This window comes from Centruroides vittatus, unplaced genomic scaffold, assembly GCF_030686945.1.
Source record: "Centruroides vittatus isolate TY-2023 unplaced genomic scaffold, ASM3068694v2 contig_847, whole genome shotgun sequence".
Classification (NCBI taxonomy): Eukaryota; Metazoa; Arthropoda; class Arachnida; order Scorpiones; family Buthidae; genus Centruroides; species Centruroides vittatus.
Genome location: NW_027122552.1, coordinates 106,763 through 120,084, shown reverse-complemented (window position 1 = coordinate 120,084; position 13,322 = coordinate 106,763). Strand labels below are relative to the sequence as shown.

The window sequence follows — 13,322 nt, the reverse complement described above, 5'->3', positions numbered from 1 at the left end:
CATCACCAGAAGCACGACCATTTAAAATTATTAGATCATTATCTGCACAATACTCAAGAACTTTCCATACTCTCACATTCATATTTACATCTTTGGAGGCTCTACTTCTCTTATTAACAACAATACCACTACTATCACATATATTTGTCGAAATCACATTATCGTTACCAGTCCGTGCATTAAAATCAACCAACCAAATCCAATTCGATTCGTCGACTTTAAACCTGGACAGTACATCAAAAATTTCTTGCCACCTTTGTTCCTGCATATAAACAAAACCAATATTAAACTCTCCTAATGGTAGCAGAATATTAATGAATACAATATAACTATCCCTATAAATAATATTAAATTTCAAAGATGATTTAATGCAAAGCAACCAACCAGCCATAGGTCTACCTCTACTGTGAGCCCTCAAAGCATCACCAACAATACAATGATATTCTCTTAATTCCTCCCAATAGCATCTGCTCCCACCCTTAATAAACCAAGTTTCCGATAAAAAGACCACATCATACTTCAATAAATAACTCCAAAAAGACCGCGGTTTATTACCAATCCCAGCACAATTCCACGCCATAATAGAAAACACAGAAGACATTACTGGTTGCTATGAGATCGGCACCACCTTAGCTGATACTTCATCGACTTTATACCGAACTCCAACTACCAGTAACTTATCCTAACTTAACCGAACATATCTTGCTTCTTCTTCCCTTTTTTTCTTCCCAAATACCATTAGGTTGTATCTAATATCCCGCAAACGTTTAGAAAAATCATCATACACAGAAACATTAAGATTCCGATTCTCAAATACAGTCTTTTTAAACCTCAATTTATCACTAAAAGACCCAAATTGGCAGATCACTGGTCTGGGTTTATCTCCAACTCTCTTCCCAACCCGATACGCGTTTACAATATGCAGCGAGGATAAATTTAATGTATTAACCGCAAAAGAATTAACAGTGTCAAATATTTCCAAAGACGTCTCCTCTTTCCTCTCTTCCAATCCGTGGATAACAACATTGTTCATCCTTCTCTGATTATCCATAACATCCAGTTCTCTCTCAAAAAAAGAAAATTTCGTGAAAATTTTATCCATATCTAACGAATGCCCAACACCAGTTACCTCCCATCCAACCTTTGACTCAACCTCCCCCAACCTCATCTCGAAGTCAATCAACGCCTCATCTACATTCTGAAGCCACTCTGTCAGATGATCCAGTCTTCTGATAAATTCATCAACCTTACTGTTCAGCGAAACATGCAATCGCAATAAAAGCCTAACTCCCTCTGCCGCATCAAAATTTGAGTCCTGTAATAAGTTCGCAATATCCTCTTCACCAGAAGAAGTCTCACCCCTAAACCTAGCTGTTGATCTTTCAGGAACGGTTGGAGAAAAGGTCTTCCTCTTCCGAGCCTGGGACATAATTATAAACTAGACTTACCTAGAAAAAGAAAAAAACAGCAATTCAAACCAATTGTTCAAAAGAAAATCGGATAGTCTCCCAAGCAGTCCAAGCAGCCACAGATTAAATAGTAGGCAGACCACGCCCCAAAACCTCATTTACATAAATAAGCACAGCTTTCGCTTTAAGCCTTAAAGAATAAATCAAAATCAGAAATAACATTTTTAAACTGATTAAATGAAAATTTGGGAACCCCAAAAGTCTCCTCACGTAATTTTGACAAAAAAGAACAAACAGCAATAATATGAAACGCATCCAATGGTAAGTCCGCCACACCACATATGCAAATGTCCCTTCTAGAAAAAGAAAAAAAACAGCAATTCAAACCAATTGTTCAAAAGAAAATCGGATAGTCTCCCCAAAATATTGTTATTAAATCTGTCTTATAAAATCATGACGATTTCTGTTAATCGACTATTCCAATAAGAATAAAATACAATACCAATATCGCTCTATCGTTGAAAAAATTCGCTTATTTTTGCCCACTTCGAGTTTTGCTTAGTGGAAATGGTTAAAAAGTGCTCAAAATACGTACGGAAATGCGGTATTACAGCACCACCTGAATTGGACGACCATATGTTTAAAAGACTACTTTTTGAAGGAACCGTGGGTGATCGCCATAGACAGGTTTTACTGTATACTTTAGTAGCTGTACATCCCTTTTATATATTTATATTGTAAATTTACTTTACCTAAATGCAAATATACAAAATTAACCCAAACTTACTCTTATCACATGGCTAAAAGAGGTAGGTAAGAGATCATCCATATTATTCACATCTTTCGAAAACCGATTTAAGATTTTTCCTACAAAATATCAAAATGTAAAATATTAATTAGATTAACCAGTTATGTAAACATATTTGTGGATGAGTACACCTATAACACTATACTTGGGCAACTAAAAATCATGTATAAACAGCGTTTGGGACCCCCGTGCCATTAAGCCGTGCCATAAAAATGGCTTTATAACATGGGTGTCGTAAACACTGTACTGATGCATTATTTTGATTTCCATAGGTACAGTGTTATAGGTGTAGTCTAACCACATAATATCGTGTAAAAATTCGTTTATAATTAGCGATTTTGGCATTCATAAAAATTGGCGCACTCTCTCTGCTCCTGTGCAAAACTGCCATTCATGTCATAATCGCCTATATTATAAACTAATTGCATAATATACTGTTATTCCAATATTATTATTATTTATAAAAATACCACGCAGTATAACTGTGTCGTTAATGTTTCACAGGTTTACATGCTTATGCTTTATACCTTGCTTTATTTTCATATCAGAAACGTTATACAGTGTATGTATTTATCGATACAGAGAATTTAAGTACAGGAAGTTTACCTTCACATCATAAAAACTTTAATATATGCTTTATATAAATTAGCCTTTAGCCATAATGTCATTAGATTAAATAAGAAGAAATAATGTCATAAATCTTTATAACAGCAATGTTATTGAAACAAAATGTGTTTTGGTTAATTTTCTATTTTGTATATTAGAAAAATTAGAAAATTTATTAGAAAAATGTTCAGTATGTAATTGTAAAGCTATCAACAGTTAAACGTTCTAGGTGTTAGTGGATTTTACAATTCTGTTAATATTTTAGTGATCTTTTTTAAAAAGTTGTTTGCCTTATATTTAAAAGTTGTTTACCTAACTGATAAGGGCCATTAACACAAACCTGTAACCAAATATGATTTGTTACAATTTCGAAACTTTATATATCATAATCACCTGGAAAACTTTCCAAGTGCCTTTCTTTTACTTTTTTACCACTTTTAATTCTCCGCACCACTTAGTGACACTTCCTTACCGAATGTTGATTTTGCTATTATTCTAGATTTTTGTTGCATTTTAAAAATTTCTTAATTGATCTTCAATTTGAAAAAACTGAAGGCGTCTCGTAACTTTTTTCAAAACTTATTCTTCTTAGCAACCTCATCAATATTAACTGCGACATGCACAATGACGACAATCACTTTCTCCTTCTTGACTGCAAAGCACACCCAAATTAATCTTTCACTCACTTGTTTATAGTCCTTCATGAGTAATTTAACTAACACCTACTCCTGCATTTTCTCGCTTTGTCTCTTGCACATCATACCAGATCAGCACATTCCCGTCCACATCTACACACTCCTTTCCCATATTAATTTATTCGATTATCTGTTGCTATTCTTACACTCCATGCACCCAACGATATTTTGCTTTATTTATTCTATTCTGGTCTTATCAATTTTTTGGTGGGAGAGAAATTCTTAGGTAAAGAGCTCCACTAGTCTTCGATCCTGCCTTTCTCACCTTTTTCTTTCTTTTAACTAGAAAAAAATTTTACATGATCGTGGCGTTAGCCATACGCTCGACCCCTACATTGAAGACTGTGATCAATTCGTTTAAATTCACTGCACAAAATTATTCCTATGGCATTTGTTTCATAGAACAAACCTCGTGCAAGAAATATTTCAAATATACTCTTCACAATTAACAGCATTAAATTTTGAACAGTTTTAACTGGAAACATCCATCTATTTTAAGATAAACACTTATTAAAAGCTTTGAAAGTATACACAATGTGACATCTGATAAAATTCAAACGTGTGAGTGCAATAATAGTTAATTTTTCCTGCAAATTTATTTGACACATCGTAAATAGAAAATGAAGTATTAAAATAAACTTATATTATATATATATGTGTGGAATATAGAAATCTATTATCACAACTTATACACAGTTTAGCCCATAATTTATAAGTTTGACCTTTTGGATTATAATACAGCAACGGCATATTACAACAATTAACTGACGCATGTTTATAAATTAAATGGTAAAAAAACGTTCCACTGAAATACTTAAGAAGTATAGATATGCAAATATGTAGTCAACACCGGTCTTGGCCACAAATGCCCGATCTGCACAGTTTTATAAGGCAGTTCATTGAATTTGAACATTCAATAATTCAAGTTTATACTTTTCCTTATTCCTTTTAATTCGGAAATCTGACAAGAAAAGCAATAGTCAACACGATGAAGTATTCAAATACGTGCTCGTATTGGTTGTTTGTATTTGAGTATAATAAGACCGTGTTTTACACTACAATAAATTAAAACCTTAATGTATTAACGAAACTGCCGTACTGAAGAAACAGGTAAAACAGGTAATTCGACATTTAAAAAATGGCTGACGAATTTACACATTAAAAAAGTCCATAGAAAAGACTAAAATGTCTTCATTTTTGTAATGACAAATCATGAAAATTTTCTAATGTGTAAATTCCTCAGCCATTTTTCTAAAATGAATTATGTATTTTTCAACTGTTGGCTTGACAGCTGTAAACCTTTTAGACTGTTTTCCATGTTTTTGCAGAGGCGTAGCCTCTAATAACCTGTCAGCTCTGCAATATAAGACTGTTGTTTCTGGTGATTAAACATGACAAAAATGAAGATATTTTAGTATTATATACGGAAATTTTTAAGGTTATTCTACACTTTAATGGCATCATAAAATTTCTGATCGTTCTTAAAAGGAAGAAGAGTTGTTAAAAGCTTAATGTTTTACCAGTAGCGTAGCGTGGGAGTCAGCCGCCCGGCGCGGAGGAGAATTTCGCCGCCCCTTGTTTAGGTATCTCAATTTGAAAGACTAAAATATACAGTAATTCTAAAGAACTTTTCGGCAAGAACAATCATTATTGTTTATTGTACAGGTTACAAATAAAAAAGTCATGTACAGTGGTGCCTCGTATAACGTACGCTTTGAATAACGGACGCTGCGAATAGGGATTGCAATTGCTGGATCCCTCATCCAGCAATCCAGCTGGATCCAGCGCATTCTTCGGCCTGCTAGATCCAGCACTTGGTGCTGGATCCAGCGCTGCGGATCCGCAAATACTCAATTAACTTTCTAAATAATTGCGAAAAAGTCTACGTCGTCGCGTTGCCGCTTTGCTGACTACTAGACTGCTACTAATTACTTACTCACTACTTTACTAACACTAATAATTAAATTACTCATAAATAAACTATACCTTAATCAATCCAGCAAAATTTAATAAAATAATAACGTATTCAGTCGCTTTTAACGATCTTCCTCAGTTACAAAAAATACATTAACTATAGAACATAAAGTGTGTTTGGAATAAATATAAAAAGAATAGTGCTTAATTACATACCATTTTTTAAAACAAGATACACAGAGGTACTGCTAGGTCTGATAATTTTCGTATTGTATACCGACGTAATCCCACTGTTTTCAAACTTTTAAGAAACGATAAAAAGAAAGAGGATCGGAATTCAAAAATAGATATATATTCGGTGCCTTTACACCACCAACGTTTCAATTCCAAGCTTGTTTATGTGGGTGCAACGATGCGCAGTTTAAAACAAAGGCTCAAGAGCACAAATATACAATTAGTAAGAACCTTGACAACACTGCGCTGGCATCATACACAAGACAGAAGGATGTTAACGTCCAATGGGATCAAGTGGCAATTATAAAAACGACGACGAATAGGCAAACGGTCAAACATCTTGAGAGATTGGAAATCTGCAAGGCGCACATGACAACTGGTTGTATAAACCATAGAGATGCGGACTCATTGTCTATCATGTGGAGATCCTTTTACATTAATTAATGTTATTAACGGACAATGCTGGTTTCATTGGATCTTATATACAGGGTGTTTTTTTTAAACTGACGGTACTCAGAGACATCTGTAGAGCAATCTAACAGCCGAACTGTCGCCAAATTTGGGAGAGTGACTAAGGACGACATGGAAAAGAGATTCCGCGAAGAAAAAAGTAGTACCCAAATTTTCCGGTAGGGGTGGATTTGGCGCTGTTGTAGCAAAACAGCTAAGAATCTGCGTAAAATCCAGCTGCAATTAACAAACACACAAATGAATAATCAGACAGAGGTTTCAGTGTAATAACGAAAGTTTAATTAATCAGCAAATAACTTTCTCTTTTCTTCAATGTGATCACCGTCCTGCTGAAAAAGGCATTGCATCCTGAACACCGTGTTCTCTATGGCCGAACGTAACATGTCCGCAGGAATGTTCATCACAGTTCGAGAAATGTCCTTCAAAGTCATCAAGTTTGGGACAGTACTAAGATAGACCTTGGACTTTAAGTAACCCCACAGGAAAAAGTAACACGAGGTTAGATCCGGGGAGCGAGGCGGCCATGCAAGTGGAAAAAAAGCGACTGATGACCCTTTCTTCAGTGAAGTGCTGGTAGCTTTTTCGCTACAACAGCGCCAAATCCTTCTCTACCGGCGAATTTAGGTACTACTTTTTTCTTCACGGAATCTCTATTCTATGTCATCGTTAGTCACTCTCCCAAATTTGGCGACAGTCCGGTGCTAGATTGCTCTACAGATGTTTCTGAGTACCGTCAGTTTAAAAAAAAACACCCTGTATATATTTTTTCCGCTATTTGTTTTTGTTTATTTATCTATATTTTGTCCGTTTGGGCGTTTTCCGTTAATTTTCATATTTATTCCGAACACATTTTATGTTCTATATTTAATGTTCTATTTTTTTGTAACCGAGGAAGATCGTTAAAAACGATTGAAAATGTTATTATTTTATTAAATTTTGCTGGATTGATAAAGGTGTAGTTTATTTAACTTATTCTGCTTCCAGTACATAGTTTTACATACCTATAAATAACTACAGACTAATATGTAGAGCCTATATATATATGAAAACTGGTAAGACTGATAGCCACTTAGCCACTGATTATCCGTCCTTACATTATTATAATATATTAATATAAATTAATCAGTAGAATTACCTTTGCTATTATTTAACTTAGAGATTACGTTATAATTATAATCAACTAAACATTTAAAGTTAATTATCTCTATCTCGAGTGTTAAACCGAACCAAAGTTAATTTTACTACCTAAATGTGTAAGAAGTTTTACTGATTTATAGTGACCAGTTTAAATAATAAAAGCTTCTTAAGTATTTATTTAAAATGTTTTATTTCATTAAAAAAAACATAAATTGCAGGATAGATAGATAGACAGATGACACTTCATTGCACCAGAAATACATCCACGCTGTATCCGCGCTGGATCCGCGCTGGATCCAGCTGGAATGATTTCAATCCAGCAAAAATCCAGCTAGATTCAAAACATTGCTGGATTGCAATCCCTAGATGCGAACAACGGAATTTCTGTTTGGCCGTTACGTGACTCGAGCAACGGACTGGCTGCGAACAACGGACTTTACGGCATAATTGGTGACTGCTCCATGAATGGGTTCTTTAATAGCGGTCGCTCTGCGTCTCCGCTACTACGGGAGTGCGCTGCTGTATGTAGACATTTAGGAACGACGGTGAAAGAAAGAAAGATGGCAGCGCCCGCACTATCGATAGTATCGTGATGGAGGAATCTATAATTCTAAAATATGAGCTTTTAAAGGCAAAAGAAGGGTCCCAATTGTAAAATTTAACCATAACATGGATTATTTGTTAAAAGAGCATTCAAAATAGCCACGAAAAAATTAGAATGCCGGCTACCATTCGAAAAAAATTCTTAAAGACACTTACATCACCGCGTGCGCTAACTCGCGTTTCCACAATTTCTAAATTTTCATTCATAAAACCACATAATGGACCCGGAAACGAAGCTATCTGAGCCATGAAGGACGCCATGTTGCTTTCCACCGTACACTACTGCTACAAGCGGCCGTTTTTGCCGTTCGACGGCGCGCACTTTCACCGGAATTTAGGAACGCGTTCCGCAGGAATTTTTTAACGGATGTCGCTCGCGCAGAGTTACGCGGAAGAATAAAAGAACGCACCCCATGTTCATTTTTTTATGATAAGTACGGTTATTTTATGCTGCGGAACGAATTCGATGTTTTAACATGTATTTCTATGGGAAAATGCGTTTCGTATAACGTACGTTTCAGTTAACGGACGTGCACCTGGAACGGATTAAGTACGTTATATGAAGCACCACTGTATATATGTTTTGCAATATAATAATCACATTTATTACAAAAATTTTTACAAGACATTATTATTATTTATTGTAAAATTTTGCCGCCCCCTAAAAGTGCCGCCAGGGCGGACCGCCCCTGCCGCCCTCACTACGTTACGCCACTGTGTTTTACCTCAGATTACGAAGTTCAATTTAAGAAATATATATTATTCAATGTTTTTCATGTTAAGAATGAACGCTTTTATAAATTCAATTCCATTATTAAACTTTTTCTTAAATTTATTCACTAAATTATTATTTAGGATTTATCCTTTGTAATTATTTTGCTACTAATTGTATTATAGAAAATCATAATAAAATTAGTAGCAAAATAAACCATCAAACTTCATATGTAATTCTAAAACGTAAAGTGTAAAATTCTGTCATCAGCTATTTGTTATATGATATAATGATATTTGCTATAAAACTATTGTAAGAAAATAGAAATACGCAAGAATGTGTAATTATCTAATTTTGGTTTAATATCGAAAACGTTTCTTCTCGAATATCATTATTAAATGTTTAAGAATGAATCAAATAAATATATTATACATACCAACGGGATTGTTATCCAAAAATGATATCGGCGTTCGAATGATACATTGAAACATATTGTTGTGCAGGTTCATAGATGCAGCTGTAAACATTTCAAACAATAATATTGCAGACAGTATCATCGTGAGAAATACTGCACATATCATTCCAAAGTAAACATATATGTTGTATGCTTCACTATAATAAAAGTTTTCTTCTTCACTATTGTGAAAAATTGTTTTGTTAAACGTAATATTTTCCAGTTTCACTGTACTTTGTCCATAGATTCTTCTCTTATTTAACCTTAAAATTAAACATGAAATAAGAATTAAATTTTTGAATTTACAATATTTTTGTATAAGAACAGAAATACATAAAAACTGCTTGAATGCATTATCTGATAATATAAGCCATCGATAGCATTCTTGTATAACTGTAATCTGTAACGGTATGCCTAAAACGCCCACTAGAGGCGCCTTAGCGATGATTTTAAATTAGCAATAAATTATTTTTATTTGTAATAGGAATTTATTATTGATATGAATTTATTATCTATACCACGGAATGACACCGCTGCTGCTAAAACGCATACTAAAGGGCGGCCCGGGCTACTAGTATAAAATAATACCTATAGATAATATTTAGATATATAAAACGTAAAAGTAGTAATTCATCTGCATAAATAGAATCAATTCAGTGCAAATTTAAGCATTATACTCATAACTTATCATTAGAATAATAAGTGAGAACATCATTGCTATCCTTTATACTGTGACTGACAATGCTGCAATTTAAATTTATCTCTAATCATTACGCAACATTTGTACAGTACATGCTGACATCTTGTGACTCTGCTATGAAAACATGTTAAAGTCTACGGGTAAAAAGGTTCAGAGTGAAACAAAATATTATGTAAGTCACTTATCTTTTTGTACTGTTCTTACAGCACATTTAATATTTTGATAAATGCGATTATTATTAATTTCTTTCAGAAAACTTTTTGATTATAAAAATAGGAGATGTTCAGTAAAGTTCTTAACTAAAACTACAAAATTTTACTTTTACTAACTTAAATTTACTTTGCAATTTAAAGTTAAAAGTTAATGTATTTTAAATTTATGCATGAAATAGATTCTGTTGAATTCTTTCAAAATAATTTTATTATTATTTTGAAAATTTTATTGAAAATAGTAAATTATAATATTGTACATCAAAACATTTAGAGATAGAAAATTAAATAAATCTATTGCAATTTGTAGAGAGTGTTCATTGCAATTATATTTGAAACTTGTTAGCATAATGAAAGGAATATAGTATAAATAATGTCATTTGTGTTTCAATAAACAATTTATATTAAAAAAATTTTTACATATTAATTTTCACATTAGTCGTGAAAATAACATACCATTCGACTAGCCAAAAGTCACTTGCATTTGTAATAGTTTGTGTTACAATGAGTATAACTAATAGAACAGTTTTATAGAAGAAACCTTTTCCAGCATTGAAATATTCTTTATAAACTGAAAGTCCTGCTGTTCTAACTCCTTCATCATCGGGTTGAATTTTATTATCTTCATCTTCCTGCAACAAAAATTTTAACGAAAACATTATATAACTGATCATGGAATTATGCTTGAATTCGTTACAAAATATTTTATTACCGGATTTAAAAAATAAAAAATATTCGAAGTATAATTTTTAATTCAAATATTTGTTAAGTATACGCTTGTAAGCAATAAAGCTGAGTGCAAAGATATGATAAATCAATATCTTTTCTTATTTTTTCAGGAAAAATTACACACAAGTTCTTTGTGTAAATTTTCAGAGAATGATAACACTTTCCTTTGAAATTACACAAAAACTTAATGTCAATTGTTGAAACTGCTGATAAATTTTCGCGTTTTTGGATCAAACTGTATTAAAATAAACAAAAAAGTCTAGCAAGATGTTGCATAATTTTTTCGGATGTACAAAGATTTAATTTTAAAAATAACTTATATAGTTAACTAGCACAGAATGCCCAGATTGGTTTGTAAACTGAGAGATGGTGTTGACTTGTTCCATTATAAGGCATGGTATGTTTTGTCTAGGCCCTAGACTCTAGGGCAGTGGTTCCCAACCGGTGTTCCGCGGAACACTGGTGTTCCGTAAGCATTTTCCCAGTGTTCCGCAGATTTAGTCGCAAATCGGAAAGTGTACAATCGTATTTGAGCCGCCGAATATCAAAAAATTAAAATCATAAAATTTTCATAAACTTAAATATATATTTACGACTCGTACTTATGGAGTGTACTACTGTTTCGAATAACATAAAGGCAACGATAAAAACTGAATGAAATATGTAAAAAACATCAGGCACAAGTTTCCCATTAAAGTTATTTAGATATATTTTTTTCTGTCTTAGAATTGGCGTTAATAATATGAATAGAGATTTTGAATTATAACTGCTCAATTCAAATAAAATAACTGATGACAAGCTTATGTATTTCATGTTAACTTAGGTAAGTGTTCTGCTAAAGAAAATTGCTCACAAAAGTGTTTCGCATCCTAGAAAAGGTTGGGAACCACTGCTCTAGGGTAACAGAGAGTAACTATGGACATATTCAAAATATAAGCATTAATCTGACGTAAGTGATGCAATTGCTGGCGTTTTGAAGAGAACACAAAAGCTAGCTGCAAAGATATCCTGAAAGAAAAACAAGAAACATGGCACATGATGTGGATTTCCCCGCTACATTGAACTTATTTTTCAACCTTTTTAATGAGAACAATTTAATAAATAAATATTTCGAAAAAAAAGAGAAATAAACATCTTTTAAACTACCAATATATATTGTGGAAGATTACAAACAATAAATATACAAAATTTCTTAAGGTCGGTCAAGAGGTTTGCCAGCTTTCATATACAGAAAAAAATCAGTCAAAAGTGAAGAATCCGAGATTTATGGTAGTCCACGTTTCCTATGCAGAAATTAATTCAGAGATTGGGCGTTTCTAGGAAAGTTAATATCAGCCAGAAAGAGTGGTATTTAAGTTTTAAGGTATCTTACATACATTGGAAGGCAAGCCTTCCAATGGTCCCTTGACAGGGTGTATTTCGTGACAATTACGATTTTATAATCAATCACGCTCACTTGCATATGCGTAAACCTAAAAAGTAATCGAAATAACACAATTTATGTAGGTAAATATCTGACATTATAAAACTGATTTTTATTTTTAAATAAAGGTATGTCAATACTATAACAGTGAACACATAAACATTCTATAGGCCGGCCTATATACAAAAGTTTAGTTTCATATAAGGGAAGTAAATTTGCTCCTTCTAAAATATTAATTCGCGAGAAAAACAAAGTACTCTTGCTGTTTGATAAACTAAATCTACATACGGTTTGGCTGTTGTAAATATGGCAGAAAACAGCAATTAAACCAGAAAACAAGTGAAAGGATGACCACAGACATTAGCAATCCCGATTATTTCGACCTACCCTTGATTGTTAGTGTGTCAATCGAAACGGAGTGGTGTACAGATAAACTATTTTTGTAAATAAACTGTTTATATCAAACAAGTTGAGTATGGAGGTGTATTTCCAACGAACATACAATACGTTTGAAACATCTCGAGCCGTGCTTACTTAGGAAAGTTACTTGAGGAGACGGAAGGCCGGTGGGAATCTTCTCTCTCATTAACGTTGCATGTTTCAGATAACATAACACTGTTATCATAAGAAATAAAAGACGAAGCAATATAAATAAATTATGTACAGAACTGTCCAAACTGCACGAATGAAACCGATAACATTTACAAAAGCCCAGCAAACGAACAAACAATCAAACAAACATTCCCCATTATATATTAGTACAAATAGAATTGTGTTTGGTGACATCTGTTACGAAATTTTGTAAAAAAAGTTTTTATATTATTAATTATTGTAATATGGCAAAACGATTCATTTTAAGTGTAGGGACGACTTTCATAAAAAATGTAAACTTTAATAATGAATAAAATCTTAATTTAGTCCAATCCCTCTTCAATATGATAAATAACACAAGCTCTAACCCCCACCCCTCACCAAAATTTAATCGCATCAATGTTCTTCATATATAAGTTACAATGCCAAATTTCATTTCTTACACTTTATCCCATTCTGAAATATTACATGAAACACACACACTCATTCCATGAATCAGTTTATTTACTGTTTTAAATTCAGAGGTGTCAAAACATTATTCCAAATACCCCTAAAGGTAAAACGTGATACGATTACAATATCATAACAGCCAGGGATGTAACTTACGTTACGTTAAAACAGAAATGT

At 33.0% G+C, this 13,322-nt stretch overlaps 1 protein-coding gene across 1 annotated transcript in view; it reads right to left on the bottom strand.

The window, feature by feature from the left end:
• The window catches only part of LOC136982509 (ATP-binding cassette sub-family C member 4-like), an 82,763-nt gene that overhangs the window by 27,096 nt on the left and 42,345 nt on the right, over positions 1–13,322 (bottom strand). The window contains exons 16-18 of the mRNA XM_067279005.1: positions 10,409–10,584; positions 9,026–9,306; positions 2,197–2,276 (exon numbers count right to left, since the gene is read on the bottom strand). Of these exons, the coding sequence (XP_067135106.1) occupies positions 2,197–2,276; positions 9,026–9,306; positions 10,409–10,584 (537 nt within the window). The remainder of the gene's footprint in view (positions 1–2,196; positions 2,277–9,025; positions 9,307–10,408; positions 10,585–13,322) is intronic.